The sequence below is a fragment of the Pezoporus wallicus genome, unplaced genomic scaffold (assembly GCF_028554395.1).
Source record: "Pezoporus wallicus isolate ANWC-B61680 ecotype Strahan unplaced genomic scaffold, APGP_CSIRO_Pwel_v1 scaffold_7107, whole genome shotgun sequence".
In the NCBI taxonomy this organism is placed as follows: domain Eukaryota; kingdom Metazoa; phylum Chordata; class Aves; order Psittaciformes; family Psittacidae; genus Pezoporus; species Pezoporus wallicus.
In genome coordinates this window covers 3,424,829-3,442,001 of record NW_026642114.1, presented here as the reverse complement: position 1 = coordinate 3,442,001, position 17,173 = coordinate 3,424,829, and the positions used below count along the sequence as shown (strand labels likewise).

The 17,173-nt window shown below is 40.2% G+C and overlaps 1 protein-coding gene across 5 annotated transcripts in view; it reads left to right on the top strand.

Annotated features, from left to right (window-relative positions):
- The window catches only part of RABGAP1L (RAB GTPase activating protein 1 like), a 221,024-nt gene that overhangs the window by 163,911 nt on the left and 39,940 nt on the right, over positions 1 to 17,173 (top strand). For all 5 annotated transcript variants that reach the window (XM_057427333.1, XM_057427332.1, XM_057427335.1 and 2 more), the window contains one exon: positions 1,196 to 1,324. In XM_057427333.1, coding sequence (XP_057283316.1) covers positions 1,196 to 1,324 — 129 coding nt within the window. The remainder of the gene's footprint in view (positions 1 to 1,195; positions 1,325 to 17,173) is intronic.

Sequence of the window (17,173 nt, the reverse complement as noted above, 5' to 3'; positions counted from 1 at the left end):
AGAGCCGGATCTTTTGTGTTTGGCTGCAGTGTGTTTTATGGAAAGATAATCTGAAAATTGGAGACAGAAAGGATTTTGAGTGGCTGACAATATAGTTAGGAATCAAACTTTGAAACTGTGTATGTAGTGTATCTGCTGTGTATAACAAGGCAAAAAATGACAGTATTACTCATGAGAAGGCAAAGGATGCAGACATCGAAGTGTTGGCAGTGGTACTAGAGCAATTAGTTCAGCAATTAACCTTAACCTGAGGTACCTGTGCTGCTTCTGAGGTATCTGTAATAATACTTTGATACACAGTGCCAGTCTTCATGAGCCTAGTCATCTTTGTTCGCTCTTTCTGGGTTAAAGATCTTGACATTCACATTTTTGACATGGTGTCCTAAATGTCTTGTCTGGACATTCATTTTCTGTGAACCTTTTAAAGGAGTACCAAGGCTTGGTATTTCATATTTGCTAAATCTCTTCATGTAGTTCTTGGCAAATCCAAAGATGAATACATTTTTCCCTGTGAATCATATTACTCCATCAGTAGCAGAACTGGATTAGTGTTGAATGTTTAACATTTTCTGACCTGCTAGGCTTGATACCACACTGAGAGGTACAGTGTTATGAGAGATGTAGAAATAAGCATGTAAAACATTTTCTGGCACAGTGTTCTTTGAGAAACTGTGTCACAGACTTCTGCACATTGACTTGCTGATGCCTTTTATGAGTCATATGCATTTCTGCTTTTGCTGTTCATGTCTGCAACCATATATATCTATATATACATTGTCTTTTTAGGGCAGCATTGTGAGAATCAGCAGTGATCTAATGCAGACGATCTCTAGAAAATATTACAAATTTTCCTAGGCTTTTATTGTTTGCCTGGGTTTTGTTTTTTTCTTCACTGAGTGACATCTTGACAGGCTGAGCCAGAATCCCTTTCTTATCCTGCAGGTATAGAAAGATAAAATAGAGTAATGTGTTACAGTCCTCTGATTGTGCTGCTCTGCCTGGGATTCCTTGGATATGCTTTAACCTCTATTTTGTTTTATGAGATGGGGGTTAGAGAGCTGATTTCAAGGATAACATTTTTGAGCTAATGAGAATACTGATGGTTTGGAATACATTCAGTAAATGACAAATCTGGTAAAAGAGCATGACTGCCATGTTCTCAGTGTTTACTGTAGTTCCCTGTGTTTAATTGCAGACCTCAAAAGAGGACCTTCTACAAGCTGATTTTGAAGGAGCTTTAAAATTCTTCAGGGTTCAGTTGCCCAAGAGGTACAGAGCTGAAGAGAACGCCAGAAGACTGATGGAACAAGCCTGCAACATTAAGGTAAGGGTGGTCTTCATTTCTTCTCAGTCACCTGGATTTTTTACAGGAAAAGTAATGTGTAATGTTAAGAATGGCAGTAGCATGTGGAAAGTAAAGTAATGAAATCATTACTTTATTTTTATAAATGTTTGTATATTTATACATACATGCATGCACGCACTTTTTATATTTAAAGAAAGTAAAGCTCTGAGGTTTTCCCTCTGTCTGCTTTGGTACTAGCTAAAAATTTGAAATAGAAAACTGATGTGGGATCAAACTGAGTTATCAGAACTTACTAATTCACTAACTGATGATTATATTCGGGTAGAAACTTAGTTTTGTTTGTATATCAAGCTTATCAAGACAGAATAACTTATGTTCTGCTTGATCCAAGATTGTGGTACTTTGAATATTTGGACCACAAGTATTGGGTATGATGAGGATGAGGGACAGTGGCTATAAAGTTCTCACTGTGTCTCTTGAGTTCCTCTTAATTAGTGACAATAAACTGTCTTTTAGACAATTTTTTTTCTGCTTTTTAGGAGTCAGACAGTTCTTACGGTGTGGTCTTTTTCCCTCAGAAGCTTGGTGGCTTCAGCCTGTCATTGCTGTCCTTTGTCTCTGTTTCCTCATTGCGGGTGGTTCTGTGGCTTCCATCCTGGCTTCCTGTTGGCAGAGGTGACATGCTGTAGCTTTGTTGCGGGTCTCTGACTGCCTGTTCATCTCTAGTATGATCCCACCAGAGTACTGGCTTTCTAGTCTAGGTGTAGCAGGACATTTCTCATTGTATGTCAGTTTCATTGCTGTCACTCGTGTTCTTGCTTATCAATACATGCCATTCTTATAAGCTGTTCTCTGTAATATTTCTGCTGGTTCTTTTGCGTGCAGACACTTCCGTTCATACTTACTTCAGACTATCTTGTTATTTGTGTTATGCATCCCTACTGAGTGATTATGTGATGCCTTGACTCTGTTAACTTGATGTCCCACATTAAATTAAAACACACAAGGGTTGAACTGAATTCACAGTTTTTATTCATTTGGATCAACTTTTCTCACTTTTGCCAACTAGAAAGTCCTTAGAGAGCCAAATCTGAATCACAGGAATGTAACTTCTGGCTGGAAATGGCATGTTAAATGTGAGAGAAAATCACCTCATAATGAAGAAGGGGATCAGAAGTCATCAGCATGGCTATATGAAGGATAAATAATGCTTAACCAAGTTAATAGTCCTATGGGATGACTGTCTTGGTGTATGAGAGGAGAGCTGAGAATGTTGTTTATTGCAAGTATAAGCAGTGTCTCCCATAATATCATTGTAGACAAACTGACGATTATGGACTAGATAAGTAAACAGTGGGGTGAACTGAAACCTGGCTAAATTGCCTCATTCAAACGGTTGTGATCAGGAACAGGATGTTCATCTGGAGGCCTGTCATTAGTGTTGTACCTCAGAGCTGATACTATGACCAGTACTACTTAGACTCTTCATAAATGACCTCAGTGATGGAGCAGAGAGCACCCTCAGCAACAAGTATGCAGATGACACAAAGCTGGGAGGAGTGGCTGATGGACTGGATGGGTGTGCTGCCACCCAGAGGGACCTTGACAGACTGGAGAAACAGGCCAGCAGGAATCTTGTCAAGTTCAAGAAAGAGAAGTGCAAGGTCCTGCGCTTGGGAGGAACAGCTACACACACCAGTACCTGCTGGGGGCCAGCTGGCTGTAAAGCAGCTTGGCAGTAAAAGAACCAGGGGTCCTGGTGGACCTTCTCCTCTACTCAGCCTGGTGAGATACATCTGGAGTACTGTGTCCAGGCCTGGTCTCCCCAGGGCGAGACACAGCTACAACGGTGAGCATCTGCTGAAGGGCCCTGAAGATTATTAAGGGATGGGAGCAGCTCTCCTGTGAGAAAAGGCTGAAGGAGCTATGGCTGTTCAGCCTGGAGAAGAGAAGGCTCAAGGGGATATTATCACTGTTTATAAATACTTGGTGGGAGGAACTAAAGAGAAGGATCTAGGCTTTTCTCAGTGGTATCCAGTGAAGAGGCAAGAGGCAGTGGATACAGAAAGAAATTTAAAAATATTTATTTAAAAGCTATTTGTATGTTTATAACTTCAGGGTGATCAGACACAGGAACACTTTGACCAGGGAGCTTGTGGAGTCTCCATCTGTGGAGATATTCAAAACACAACTGGCCCTGAGCAATTTGTTGAACTTAGCTGTGCTTTGAGGGGGATGTTTAGACAAGATGTTCTCCAGAGGTCACTTCCAACCTCAAGTATTCCATGATTCTATGATTAGGCATTATAATCATGGTGCTTATTTACAAACAGGAGCTAATAACTGCAGGAGTTGACATGCTCAAATAGGAAATTAAAGTCTTGATAATCACCACTGGAAGAGGTCCCAGGGAATGCAGAGGTTTTAGATGAAGAGTAGTTGTCTGTCTTGTTGAATGCAACAAAACTTGTTTTGTTCAAAAAAAAACCAACAAACAAGACCCTGAAACATTGAATTTGTTTTCCTGAATGGAGGCACTGTGTGTCTTTCAACTGCTTCTTCTCTGTATTGATATTTGTAGACTAAACACCAGATGTTTTTAGAGAAAGTATTGCCTAGTATGTGCCAGAGAGTATTTTCTTTAGGTTTCTAAGCTAATTGCTGAGGCATAAAAACATGAAAATAGAATCATGGTGTGGCCAGGTTTCATAGTCTGGCTTTATCTTTTCCAGTGTTTCTTTTTATTCTTCCCCATAGTACCACAAAACAAAACAGGCATTTAACATGTAATAAAAATTCACCTCTCCTTGCCCCCACCCTGAGCTCTAGCCAACATTGTTCCAGGGAAGTCAAGTGAAAAAATACTTGGTGTTTCTTCTCCTTAATTTCACAACTTTAAAGTTTAACTCATTTCAGGACCTACCCCTTGGATTTTGAAGGTGAGGCACTGGAAATAGTTTTATCCCATTTTTAAAACAAAAAGAATTAGCATCAATCTCTCCCTCAGGAAATCTCTGCAAATACAGAGGAAAAAGCTCCTGTTGAAAATTGTGTATAAATTATGGTAGAGAATGTCTCATTCAATTAAGGATTATCCATGGTGATTATCCATAGTCTGAATTTCATTCATTTAACAGGAAGGAAATCACTGTGAACAAAGTCAGTGGTGATTTCCAGCAGGTGATTGTTGGGTGGTATTCCATGGTTTAGATATGTTTTGAGCTAATTCATACAAAATAATATGGCCTATGAAACTTCACTTTGTTTTTGTATTTTGCATGTAATATGCATATATGCAGAGTTAGGATCCTGTTATTACCTGGCTATATTTGGCATAGTAGCCAACAGTTGCAGCATAGAAGATGCATTCACGTGGAAGAAACTGAATGTGTGAAGGCATCTTCTGATACTCTTAAGGTAGACAGAGTACACATTTCTCAGCTCCAGAAGGTCAGAGGAAAAAGACATGAATTCTCCAAGTATGGTGTCAGGTGCTGATTTAAGAGTTAGCGAAATTTAATAAAAGATGAAAAGTTAATGAATGTGGGATTGTCCTCCTTTGTTTCCTGTTAGTTTTCTAATCTCTAGCGGCCATGCCTTTCGTTTTCCACTGGCCTTTAGAGAGGGAGGGGCATGTTCCTCCTGTGTGGGTTCTCTCTTTGTAAGGTATTTCAGAGTTTTTTTCTGTCTCTGGAAGCTCAATTTGATAAATGAATGAAGAAAGTGCTTATTCTAGATTGATGAATGGTGCTATCCTGTTAAAACCACTAACATGTTCTGCATACTCACTAGATCTGCCTCAACTGCCTTTTGCATCTTGTAATGCAGTTTCTCTTGTAGAGATCTGTGTATGTCCTAAAGAAATTGTAATGTCCTTTGATTATAATATAGGAAGCCTATCATCTCTATTCTTACACTTGACTTCAGTCAGGTAGTAGAATGGGAGAAAGTCAGTCTCATTGGGAGATTTTCTCCATATGAAAACTTCCTGCTTTGGCAGTTTTCAGGTGAATTCAGGAAGTTGTGCCCATTTCTCTGTGACTGTCCAGTGATATTTGGAAATGCAGCAGAGTTAACATTCAAAATGAGTTACACTGCAGATCTGGAAATATCACAAAGTTGGGTGTAGCAGACAAGTAGGTGGAGAGATCCTGGGAACTTAACTGTGGGTTTTCACCCCTTGTGCCTAGTGAAGGTGAAGGGAACACATGGGATGGACTAGACAGAACTGAGTAAAGGAACCTGCAGGGGAGATTTCTCTGATTATGGGGCAGCATCTGTAATGATACCTTTTACGCGTCTCAGGGGTTACAGCGACTCCTTGTCTCATCTTTTGTCATCATCAGAGGTGGGAAAGACCTGGTATATTGAAGTTCTTCTAATAAAAGCTTCTTCCTAGCCATGTAAATCTCTTCCCAACAGATCCAACAGTGTTACAAAGTTAGTGCTCTCAGGACCTTAGGTGAGAGGAGCAAATAGCCTTGAGAAAAAATGTGTCCTTTTCAATGCAAAGCAAACACACACATTTTGTCACCTGTCACTGTACTAACAAGGTTATTGATCTCACCTGGGTGCATCCACAGCTGTGGGTTGCACCAGGACCTTTGTATGGCTCATGGAAAATAGCTCTACTAGTGGAGTCAGAAAGAAAAGGCCGTAGCCTTTCTTTCTGAAGGGGCTGTGCTAAGCTTTTCTCATTTCAGAATTGTTCTTTGTACAATTTTAAAACAGATTTACTTTAATAATGTTGGTGTTCAGATGTTTTGAATACAAATTTTGAAGCTCACATTTTATTGATGTGGGTGAATTACTTTATTCACACCTCTATTGCTGATTCATCTGGAAGTAATTTTTTGCAGGGATGGTTTAACAGGCAGTTGTATATATTGATTTATGTGAGTTTCAATAGAAAGAAATAAAAATAGCTCACTTGTTCTTTCTAGTGCATTCTCTCTCTTCCTGTTTATATGTATATATGTTTAGTTATCTAGACACTTTGGTTTTTTTTTCTGTTGTGAGAGGTGTTAGACAACACAAATGCAACAGAAAAGCAAAGGAGATAACTGCAGAAAGGCCCTGAAACTGCACAAGCCTTTTATTCATTTGATTCTACCAGTGATGTATCTAATTAATCTTTCAATATAAAAGACAGAAAAGAAATTGCTCATTTATCAACTTCTCGAGAAAAGGCCAAACCAAATTGAAAATAATTGTGTTTAGATCTATAGAAAAGCCTGCCATGCCTGTATGTGATTTCTTATTAACAGCCAATGATCAGTTCTGCTTATTATGTCTGTGCCGTTATCTCTGAAGTGCAGGATCTAATTGTGCTTGTAAGGAGGGTCATGTGTTTTAATGCCCATTTTGTTTTCAGCTTTAGCTTCCTTCTTTCTGCTTGGCTTTGTGATATAGTGCAGCACGATGAACTGGCACCTGAGAATCAAAATGTCTGCAGTGGAATTGGACATTAAATATTACTGTAATCTTGGAAATAAGTGTTAACAACGTAGAAAGTGTCATGCATTTAAACAAAGTTTCAGCTATGAAATATTTATTTGAACTCTGCATTTCTGGCTTTCCAGTGAGCAGACATATTGCCTGGTAGTAAGGTTTTATTTTCATGATGTTTAAGCATTAGTAAAACTAGTTGGTTGCTTGGATTTGGTTGGTTTTGTTTGTGGTTTATTTGCTTGTTCATTTGTGCTGAGTTGGCATTGAAAATTAAATCAGTTATATTGTTAATTTTTATCAGCAGGGAAGGAATAGGATTTTATTAATAATAGCTAAATGTAATCACATTTTAACCATCTAAAGGAGTTATGCAACCTGACTGAATACAAATATTTTGGTGTCCTCATAGTAGTTATTTGTTGACATAGGAATGTGTGCTTCCATGAGTAATGGCATCGACAATAGTGTTGAAGATAAGGATTTTTAAAGAACTTACAAATGTTCGAGGTGGAAAAGTGGATAGAAGTCTTCATTGTCTGATCTCCAGTAATTGTATTACAGCATATTTCATGAAGAGATTTGGCACGTTATTGGCAGTTTAATTTCAGAAATGTCAGGGGCATCTGAAATCTGCCCCATGGTCCAGCAGGCCACATGAATTTGTTCACCTTTGTGCCATCAGAAGTCATGGCTTTCCAGGATGACAGATGTTTTCCCATTCAGAACGGAAGGAGGAAAGCATACTCAGAAGGTCTTTTGGCTAAAGCTTCTTGAACCTGGCTCGTTCTTCCTGGCTGAATAGCAAACGCTTCCTTTCCATACTTGATGCTGAAAATAGTGCAGAGAGCAATAGATGAAGGTAGCAGGGAGTCGCATTGTTTGACAGTTCTGTCTTCTGCCGTCTTTGCCATGTTTTAGCTAAAATAACTCTGCTCTAGACTAAAAGGAAATGAAATTTTTTCCCAAGCTGAGCTGGACACATTTGAATTGAAGATGCAGGTTGGCTGGAGGATTGACTAACCTCCTCTATGGTGACGCATTAAAATGCCCCACAAAAAAGTTTTCTGCCTCTGGTGATCCGTATGTCAAGCAGTAGCAGAGTGTCTAGAGTTACTATTGTTAATGTAGTAGTCATCATAGTTGTTCTTCAGAAGAGAAGATCTTAACTTTCTCTTCCTTTGGAGGAAACAAACCCAGTAACTTATAACTGATTTTTCTGAGGGACATCTTGAGTTTGAATATGGAGAAAGACCCTGAAGAATACTATGTCTTTATTTTTTAGAACTTGATTCCTGTGACCAAAGAAACTCTATATTCTCTTCTCTCTGAACAGCAGAGGAAGAAGCTCTGTGGTTTACTAGGAGTTCAGTGCACACAAGGAATAGCATCTTTTTATTACTAAGCCTAGAAATCTTTGAATACATGCAGAAATGAATACAAGAACTTGGGCAGAAGAGCTTGAGCTGCGTTGTGTCATGTTTGATCAGCCTTTCTTTTATGTGTCCTTCTCAGAAATACTGTGGTTATTTTGTATCTGCAGATGTTACAAAATTTAAAACTTAAGTTACTGGAGCAAGTCATGACTAATTTACGGAAAACTCAGGTAATCCAGAGCCAGTGTCTGTTGCATGCAGTGGCTTGAGGAAAAAAATCCAAACAACTGTGATTCATTCTCAGTGTAGTGTAGAGAACAGAACAGTTGGGAGCAGACATTTGTTTCATTTCATTTGTGGGTTCTTTTAATGAGATAACAGATTTTGAAGCACCATGCTATACTGAGACCAAAACTTTCAAACATAAATGGGAGAAAAAGAAAGGCAAAGTCTAACAATGTTCCCTTTACACACCAGCCCCAACCTTTTGCAAATAAACAAAGGCAAGACACTGGGGACAGTGTCTTTATGCATTTTTGCTGGTGCTTGATTTCGCATGCACCTGCAGTTGAATTTCTCTGCTTTGAAAATAAGCGAACAAACAAAACTAAGTATAGAAAGATGGCCATATGCATTTTATAAATGCAGAGCTCTGCAGTGACTGTAGCTTTTAGAACTGAAGTCCCTATTAATAACTTTCCATTACAAACCCCAGGCATTATTTTTGCCATTATTGATGCTGCTCAAAGTTAAATTCAATGAGTGGTTACTTGGCTCTTATCTAAGCAATATGTACCTATTGGAGTAGAAGTTTAGCTGAGTGCTTCATAAGAGCAATATTCACATTTTTAGGATCTCCTTATCACTTTGCTTCAGGATTCTCTGTTTTCCTGCAGTTAATGATTTTTACCATATTATAGCCTTGATTCTCTGTGGAGAAGTAGTAGAGGTGTTTCATTTTACTTAAGAATGACAACGTGCTGGTTTATACTTTTTTGCAAATTTTTAAATATCATGGTGTTTGGCTGTTTTGTATTGCTTAAGTCTGAAATAATTCCTCTGTGATTTACTATTTTTCCATGCAATACTGTGAACACCTGTGGGCAGAGAGGTGATTGCCACATCTGGCAGTCTCTCTCAGCAGTTCATTGCTATTATACTCATTACTGTTTTAGATGTGTACCCACAGCCCTACAGGTGTACCTGATGAGTTGTGGAAGCCATGGAGGGTTCCTTCTCTTTGCTTTTACTTCCCCACATTCCTTATCTCTATAACAAAAGTTTAAAAGATAGGAAAATGTTAAAAAAGCATTATTGTGGGTCTGTTCACTGGGAAGCCATGACCATATATCTCAGTTTTGTATTAAGTTGTTCAAGCAGCAGAGGAAGATCAAGTCCTCATTACATTATCCTTTATGTTTATTATTCTTTCAACTTCCTTTGCTTAATTAATGCAATTTCCTCAATAATAATTCTTAAACAGAATTTGATTCCGCAAGTGAAATTAGTCAAAAGCCATGGAAAAAAAAAAAACAACAGAAAATCTCATCTACAAGTAATTAATCAGCATAATACATACTCTTTTAAATCAGGAAGTATAGGCATGAATTCATCATACACAGCTCAGGCCCAAAGGCGGCCTGTCAGGTTGAGTCACCCAGTTACTGTGACAACAGAGCTGCAAAATTTTCTGCTTCAGGAGTTCTCCAGCCCAGCTGCATCTGCACATTGCACCAACCTGGAGGGGGTCCTTATCACTCCTTTCCCAAATAGGAAATACAGGTGTACTTCCACTAACAGAAGTATGCTGAGGTTGACATAGGTTAGGGAGGTTCAGAGGTTAAGGCCTTGACACCCCACACCCCCCCAAAAGTAAACTGTAGCTAAAGTTCTTAGCAGAGTCAAATGATTGTCTGAACAGCTGTTTTTTAATCTCATAAATCCTTTTGTTAACCCATGGCTAGAGCACAAGATCAATGACCTTATCCTGCATCCTCACGAGGAGCAATTTTGTGGCAGTTTGAGTAAGCCACCTGATTGTGCCACCTAGGATGCTCCGTCTTTACACAGTAGGAAATATTGATTATATTTCAGCTAGTCAAGAGGAGTGGAAGAAATTGGAAATGGATCAGGGCTTTGATTTCTCACTGCTTAATGAGAATGCTTTGTTTCAATCGCTCACACTGTCCCAAACGTAGCCTGTTGCAATATGCTGTATTCAATAATCCGTCAGTCTTCTGATAAACCATATTCCCCACTTTGGGCTCTTTTCTTTTTCCACCATCAATGATAAGTGAAAACTTTGTTATCAGGCTGTTGGTTTTGATGCTGCTGCAATTTACCCAACCTGTCGGAAGTGAGAGAATAAATATTTCAGCACCTTGTTACTGCTGCATTATTTTCAAATTTTAAATAGTCCTGAAAACAGAAAGTGCCAATTTCTTTCTTAGTGAAAGAAATAAAAGGAGGCTATTGTACTACTGTTTGGTGCCTGCAGAATATAGATCCCAGTACACAATTTTCTTCATTACAAAAGCTCATCCCAGACCATCATACTTGCATAGGCCTTTATAGATACAAATACCGTTGCTCTTAATAGCAGCAGGAAGCTCAGAGGCAAATTTGGCCCTCAGTTCTCTTGTAGCACAAAGTAAAATATAGGTTTGTGTTACAGTGAACTTCCTTCAAGCACAACATGAAGCAGAGTGAGTGCCTCTGTGAGGAGGAAGGACGTTGGGTAAGAAAGCAGCATCTTACTTGGGACAGTTCGTGTTTCCAAGCAGGACATTTTGACAGTGGGTTCTTACAAAGGCAATGACTCTCTAGGCCAGGAGAATCTGCTTTTGCAATGTGTTTGTTTGCTCTGCCCTAAGCTGCTCCAGAGCCATCTTCTCCAGCCAACATGACAACCCCAAGCACTTCAGGATTTGATAAAAACGTGTCTGGTCAGGGCCAGGGGTGTGAAGGGGAAGGAGGCAACTGCCTGGCCTTGGTAACCCTTGAAAACCTCCTGCTCTTGCTCTCCAGCAGCTGAGGACAGCCTGAAGAGAAAGGGTTCATCAGAGGCACAGCACCAATTGCTCAGGTGAATTAGGAGGATGGGTGGCTGTGGGCCGTGCCAGAGTCCATCTTGTGTTCTGCTCACTCTCATTAACCTCTGTCCATCAGGCAGCTTCTGCTCCAGAAGCAGGCTGAGGTCCTAATGGCTGAAGCAAGCAGGAAATGAGCAGCACATTTAGAGATCCAGTGCTGGGCTGAGAGCTCACGTGGGGGGCTTGTGGAGAAGCTTGGTTCCCCTGGGAACACTAGAGTGTCCCTCTTTATTTTCCTTCCATCTTTCTGTATTATAGCATCCACAAAATGTCAGTAACAATAATGTCTTTTAGAAGGACTTTGTCACAAGCAGTGTTTACAGGCTTCCTGTTTAAATAAGGGAACTGGTTACCTATATGCCTTGTCAATTTTCAACCTTTGATCCATCATGCAGGAATTTTGATAATGCCCCATCCCTGGCAGTGTTCAAGACCAGGCTGGACAGAGCCTTGGGCAACATGGTCTAGTGTGAGGCATCTGTGCTCGTGCAGGGTGGTTGGAACTTGATCTTAAGGTCCTTTCCAACCCTAACTCTTCTGTGATTCTATGATTATATACAATCACATGAGTTCAGGACAGGAGGAGAGGTGGAAAAAAATGAGGCATGTTTTTGAGTCCCTGATGTAAGGGATTTCAGATGTCCTTATTCAACAATGAGGGAATGTGAAGAACAAGCAACTGTCATCAAGGTCACATGGGTGTGGGGTTTGTGTTTGTTTGCTTTTTGTTGCTTTTATGATGAAAGTGATTTATAAAGGTTAGCAAGAGGATAAAGATTTCTGTTCTGTGGGAGGCTTCTCAGAAAGATCAGCAATGATGGCTCTTAACTTTTTAATGTGCCTTACACTACACTAATGGACTGAAAACAACATTTTATTCTGAAGGCAAATTTGTTGATACCAGCAAATGAGACTTGGCTGCTACAGGAGTGAAAGGAACAAACAACACACTGTAATGCGGGAAAGTATTGAGCTTTTATTTTTGTTACCCTGTCCAAATAGGGGGTAATTACAACATAATTCAATTCTGAAAGTCTGGAAACCACGACAGTTGGCAGCGAGTGACATTTTAAGAGAAACAAACGTATGTTTTAGTACATAGTCTCTTTCAGACTCCTAAGTATTGTTGATTATATTTGCTCTTCCTGATTTCTTTTTTCCACTCTTAATACATGAGCAGAATGCAAGATTTAGGCTTATCTGCACCATCACTTACTAAAATCTCTTTTGCCTGATAATTTCCAGTACTTACGATCTTGCCTGGCTCTACTTTTGTGCTTGGTGTGTGTCACAGCTGGGCAACTGCCCCATCTGTCTGTTCTGTGAAGGGGAGGAGGCACTTCTGCACACAGATGATGCACACAGGTGATACACACAGCTACCAGCCATGTAAGCAGTAGCACTTCCCTGTAAAATGGGGCTAAGCACTGGAAAATATGAAATATTGGGTCATAGTTAACCTTTTAAATAAAATCCGATGTGGTGGAGAGTGATATAAGCCAGTTGCTGTATGCCTGGTAGTCAGTATATTTGTATTAATAAAGCAGTGTTTTTTAATCTCCCTGCGAAGATTAAATCCTAGGATTTACAGCTGCAAGGACTCATTTAGGAAAAGGAAGAATAAAATTCCTTTTGAGTTTTGATAGTCTTTGGTTCTTGTGACCTAAACCAAGACTATCTCCCTTCAATCACTTATTTTCCTCAAGTTCAGGGAGCACTAACAGTTTCACCAGATGCTTGAGTTTCCAAATACCCCAGAGATGAATATTTCACAGCAGCTCTGTGAAGCAGGATTTTATCATCTCCCATTCAGAGACAGAGAAGCTGGAGCAGACAGTGCAGCTGTATGCTCAGGCACAGCTAACTCTGGCTATGCAAAAAGGAAAAGTGTCAGGTTATTTTAGGTTGAGGCACTTCTCCAGCAAGGGAATCACATTGTTTCCCAATTAACTATGTCGCCTATAGGTTGTTTTCTTGTGTACATGTAATAGGAATATCTCAGGACAGTCAACTGTGTTTCTTTCCTCTGAGATGTCGTTACACCTTTGATAGATTCACTTAATAGGCTCATTAAGGAAATGGAGGGCATCTGTTTGCTACATCAGTAAGCTTCAGTTGCCTTCTTTTCAACCCCAGACAAATAGGAAAACAAAATATTGCCAGAGGCGTCTCTGTGTGCAGCCCCCAAGGACCCAGAAATCATTCTGAAAATTATGAAGATCGAAAACAGCCAGTCTGCTCTACAGTATGCAGTTTACTGCCTACAGAACTGGTGATGGGTTGTATACACTCCACCCCAATCACAGCAACAGTTAAGGGCTGTGTTGGAGCACTGAGGATGAAATGCAGTTTCCATGCTCCAGGCAACTTTGGTTCACACATAGGCCCCCAGACGGGTCTTACTCTGTTTCTGAAGTGCCACCCAAATATAAGCTGTTCTGTAAATAAGGAGTAAAATAAGTTATCAGTGCTCTGTGTGTGTGTAAAAACTAGGGGAAAGGGACGCTATGTTTTCCCTTTCCTACTCCAGTTTAATGCCTGAGCAAGCCACTTAGCATCTTTCCTGACCCGACCACAGTCCCACACCACCTTTCAATGGATCATGTGCCATACAGGTCCCTGGTTGTGTCTTGCTGCCAGAGACCAGCTTCACACACACTTAGCAGTGAAAAACAGTCTGGCCCCAGATTAAGTGACCCAGAAAAATCCTTCATTCAAAACTCCCATTTAAGTCTTCCATCAAATGTGTACGTGTTGTTCTTGCTGTTCTCATTACTCAGTTCTCTTTAATAGCTGCTGTCTGTATAATCATTCTCTGTGTCCACGAGGTTGTTCCAGAAGGCTAGAGAAGCAACATAGTTTAGAGGAATTATTTGGCTAGAACAAGTGGATCTGTGCTGTTGAGATTGAGTTACTCAAAAGAGTCACAGGGACCAAATTCCTTAAGTGAATGCAGAGGTGGTATCAAGATAACCTAGACCTGAAATTGATGAGGAAATATATTAGATAACTCTGCAACTGAAAACATGGTATGTAGTCAGGGGGCACTAATAATATAGCAAGGGTAGTCTGATATGATTGGGTTTGAGCTATTTAAAATCATTAATAAGTAATTAACCCATGAGGTGACTGTAATGGACATAATTTTTTCAAGACTGAATTATTAACTTGCCAGGCACGCTTTGGAATTTATCAGTACCGAGGCAGGGCAAAGCTCCTTGGCTGCGTTAATTAAAGATCCGCAGCACTCAGGAAGCACTCCTAAAAGATGCCCACTGTATCAGATTCACCAGTTAATGCTTTTCTGCTTGCTGCCACTCAGAGGCCACCTCCCCAGTTTTACATTCAATTTGTCTTTTGCTGAGAAGCTGCTAATTTCATGCTACTTTAGCCCTGCAGCAGTCAGCCTGTTGCTAAGCAACCTCCAAAATGCTGAAGGGGCCACGGTTTAGCTGCTTTTCTGCAGCCCACCCTCATTCTTATTTATTTGCTTTTACAAGTTATTTATTTATACAGCAAAACAGAATTTTTTTTTCATAACATGGAAGCAGAGCCATAAACCTCCGTGTTGCAGCAGGGTGTCTTTACTTGCATAGCTGTTTGGCCTCTCTCCAGCATCATCCAGTACCCTCTTTACTGGTGTTTCTGGTCATCAGCTGAGCAAACTCCTCATGATATTTGCCAAGCTGGAGTGGCATCTGGGAGTATGCAGGAAATATATTTCAAAGGCATAGCTGGCCATGGACTGCTGTGGAGTCTCTTTGGTCCCAACAGGCTCTGATGGAAGAAAGAAAGGGTCAGAACAAAGATGGCTTTAAGCCATTTTTGTGCTTACTTTATTTCTGGCTGCTTTAACTTCAGCTGTGAACCCGTTTCAGGCTTTTTGTTGCCGAACTAGATCCGCAAAGGTTATCTTCACCTGCTCAGCAATGCTGGGAAAAACCTTGCTGTAGAGGCAGTTCCACAGGAGCAACTGCATTTTTGAAGGGTGGGGTTTGGATCCAAGCCAAGGCACAGATTTGGCCTAAATTGTATAAAGAGAGGAGCAGATTGCTGATGGAGTATTTGGTGTGTACATAAACTGGCAGGGCATTTGTAATGGCTGCAGGTGGATAGAGGAGGATAGCAAAAGTGTAATGAAGCTGCAATCATGCCACTTGTTCTAGGTGTGCTTCTAAAATGGGGGAATATCAAAGTGGTTTGTGGGTACTATTACATCCTGTGCTGCCAAGCAAAAAATAAGGACCACTGTTTTGAATCACTTTTCACAACCAGGAAAGCATTAAGTGGATGTACTATGATGTACAGAGCCTGGCTGTGTTTGTTGTGATAGCATTGGTCATGTCAGCATTGGTGTTAGACTGCGATGATAACTTTAGTGATAGAACTGCCGCACTCTTCAGTAAAGGCTTCAGAAACAATCCAGATATTTTCACAAGCTCCAGTTTTTTACATCTTTACTCCAGCACAATACTGTAGCTTGAGAAAAGGGGGGATAAATCCTGTATTTGGAACGAACAGGTACCAAACTGTTCCCCCCCCCCCATTTTTCCTTTTAGCTTCAGCAAGCAGAGACAATATCCATGAGCTGTGTCTTTGGAGTACACTTTTTCCACAGCTGTTGCCTTTTGGGCTTCTCCTTACTGTCTTTGACTGCTGCTGAGTGATAGGTTCTCTGTCTATCTGCAGTAGTTTTTGTTGAAGACTTCTTTTTGATAGGAAAATAATTTTTCTGCTTTGATGATCCAGCCACTACCTGACCCTCTCTGGAGAAGAACAGAGAGAAGCACCTGAATGCTTAGTTTTGTACATGCAGTCATGAGGAACAGGGGTTATGCACAAGGTCAAATGTATTTTTTTACATCAAAGTGAGATGAGAAAGGTGATGGTTTAAGTCCAAATTTAATTTTCCCCTTATTTTCTTTAGGCATTTGATTACCTGTTTGGAAAACAAAAGTATTTCTGAGTGTGGTTTGGCATGCTCATTCTGTATTATGATTTTTTCAAAGTGAACTCTTGGTCTTTTTGTCATTTATGACATGTGTCTGTCACTGGGATGTCCACTTTCTAGTTACATTCAGAAGAGCGCTGATTGTAAAACCTTTGCTGACCTGCAGCTCCATGTATTTTTTTTTAATATGATTGAGATTTCACAAGCCAAGTTGTGCTGTCTGTGATAGTGTGTATGTTTTGGTGACGTTCTTCACATAGAACTCAGAAATGTGCTGGGTGTTTGGGCAAGTATTGAAATTATCTCAGGTATTTTTTCAACTAAGTTATGAAAAAAACATAGGAGACTTATTCCAGGGCATTTGGGCTGATTCTAACTTTTACTGCCCTGAAAAGTTGTTTCAGGTACGCTTAAAAGGACTGAATCAGCAGATACTGATTTCATTAACGGAAGACAGGAAGAAAAGGATCTTTCATATAGGAAGATGTCAGGTGTTTAGGGAGTAACAGATGATAATTAACACCCTGAATTACACCCAGGGGCAGGCAAGTGGCTAGCATGGGTGGCTATCCCTATGTTTCTTGTTGTAGCTCTTCCCACCTGATGTACTCTAGAACTTTCAGAGCTCTGGCAAAATGTAGGGTGGTCTGCAGTGCTGAGAAAGGATAAGGCATACTTAAGCTGATAAAGGCATTACAGGAGACATAGCTGCCTATGGCTATGACTGATGACTGGTTCGTGCTGCTGCCTGTTGTCCTGTCTTCAGTGGTGTTGGGCCTAGCCAGCCGTATATACCCTGAAATTCTGTAACTGTGAAAGATCCAAGAAGAGCACAAGAATGCAGGCAGTACTGGCAGTACTGATAAGGGAAGCACATGTCATATGTTCCTAACAGAAAAGAAAAAAAAAGAAAAAAGAATAAAAATGTAGTATTGCCCACAAAATAACCTGAATGTTTTGCAGTGTACTGCTGATAACAGGTTGCCAAAAGAGACACCAA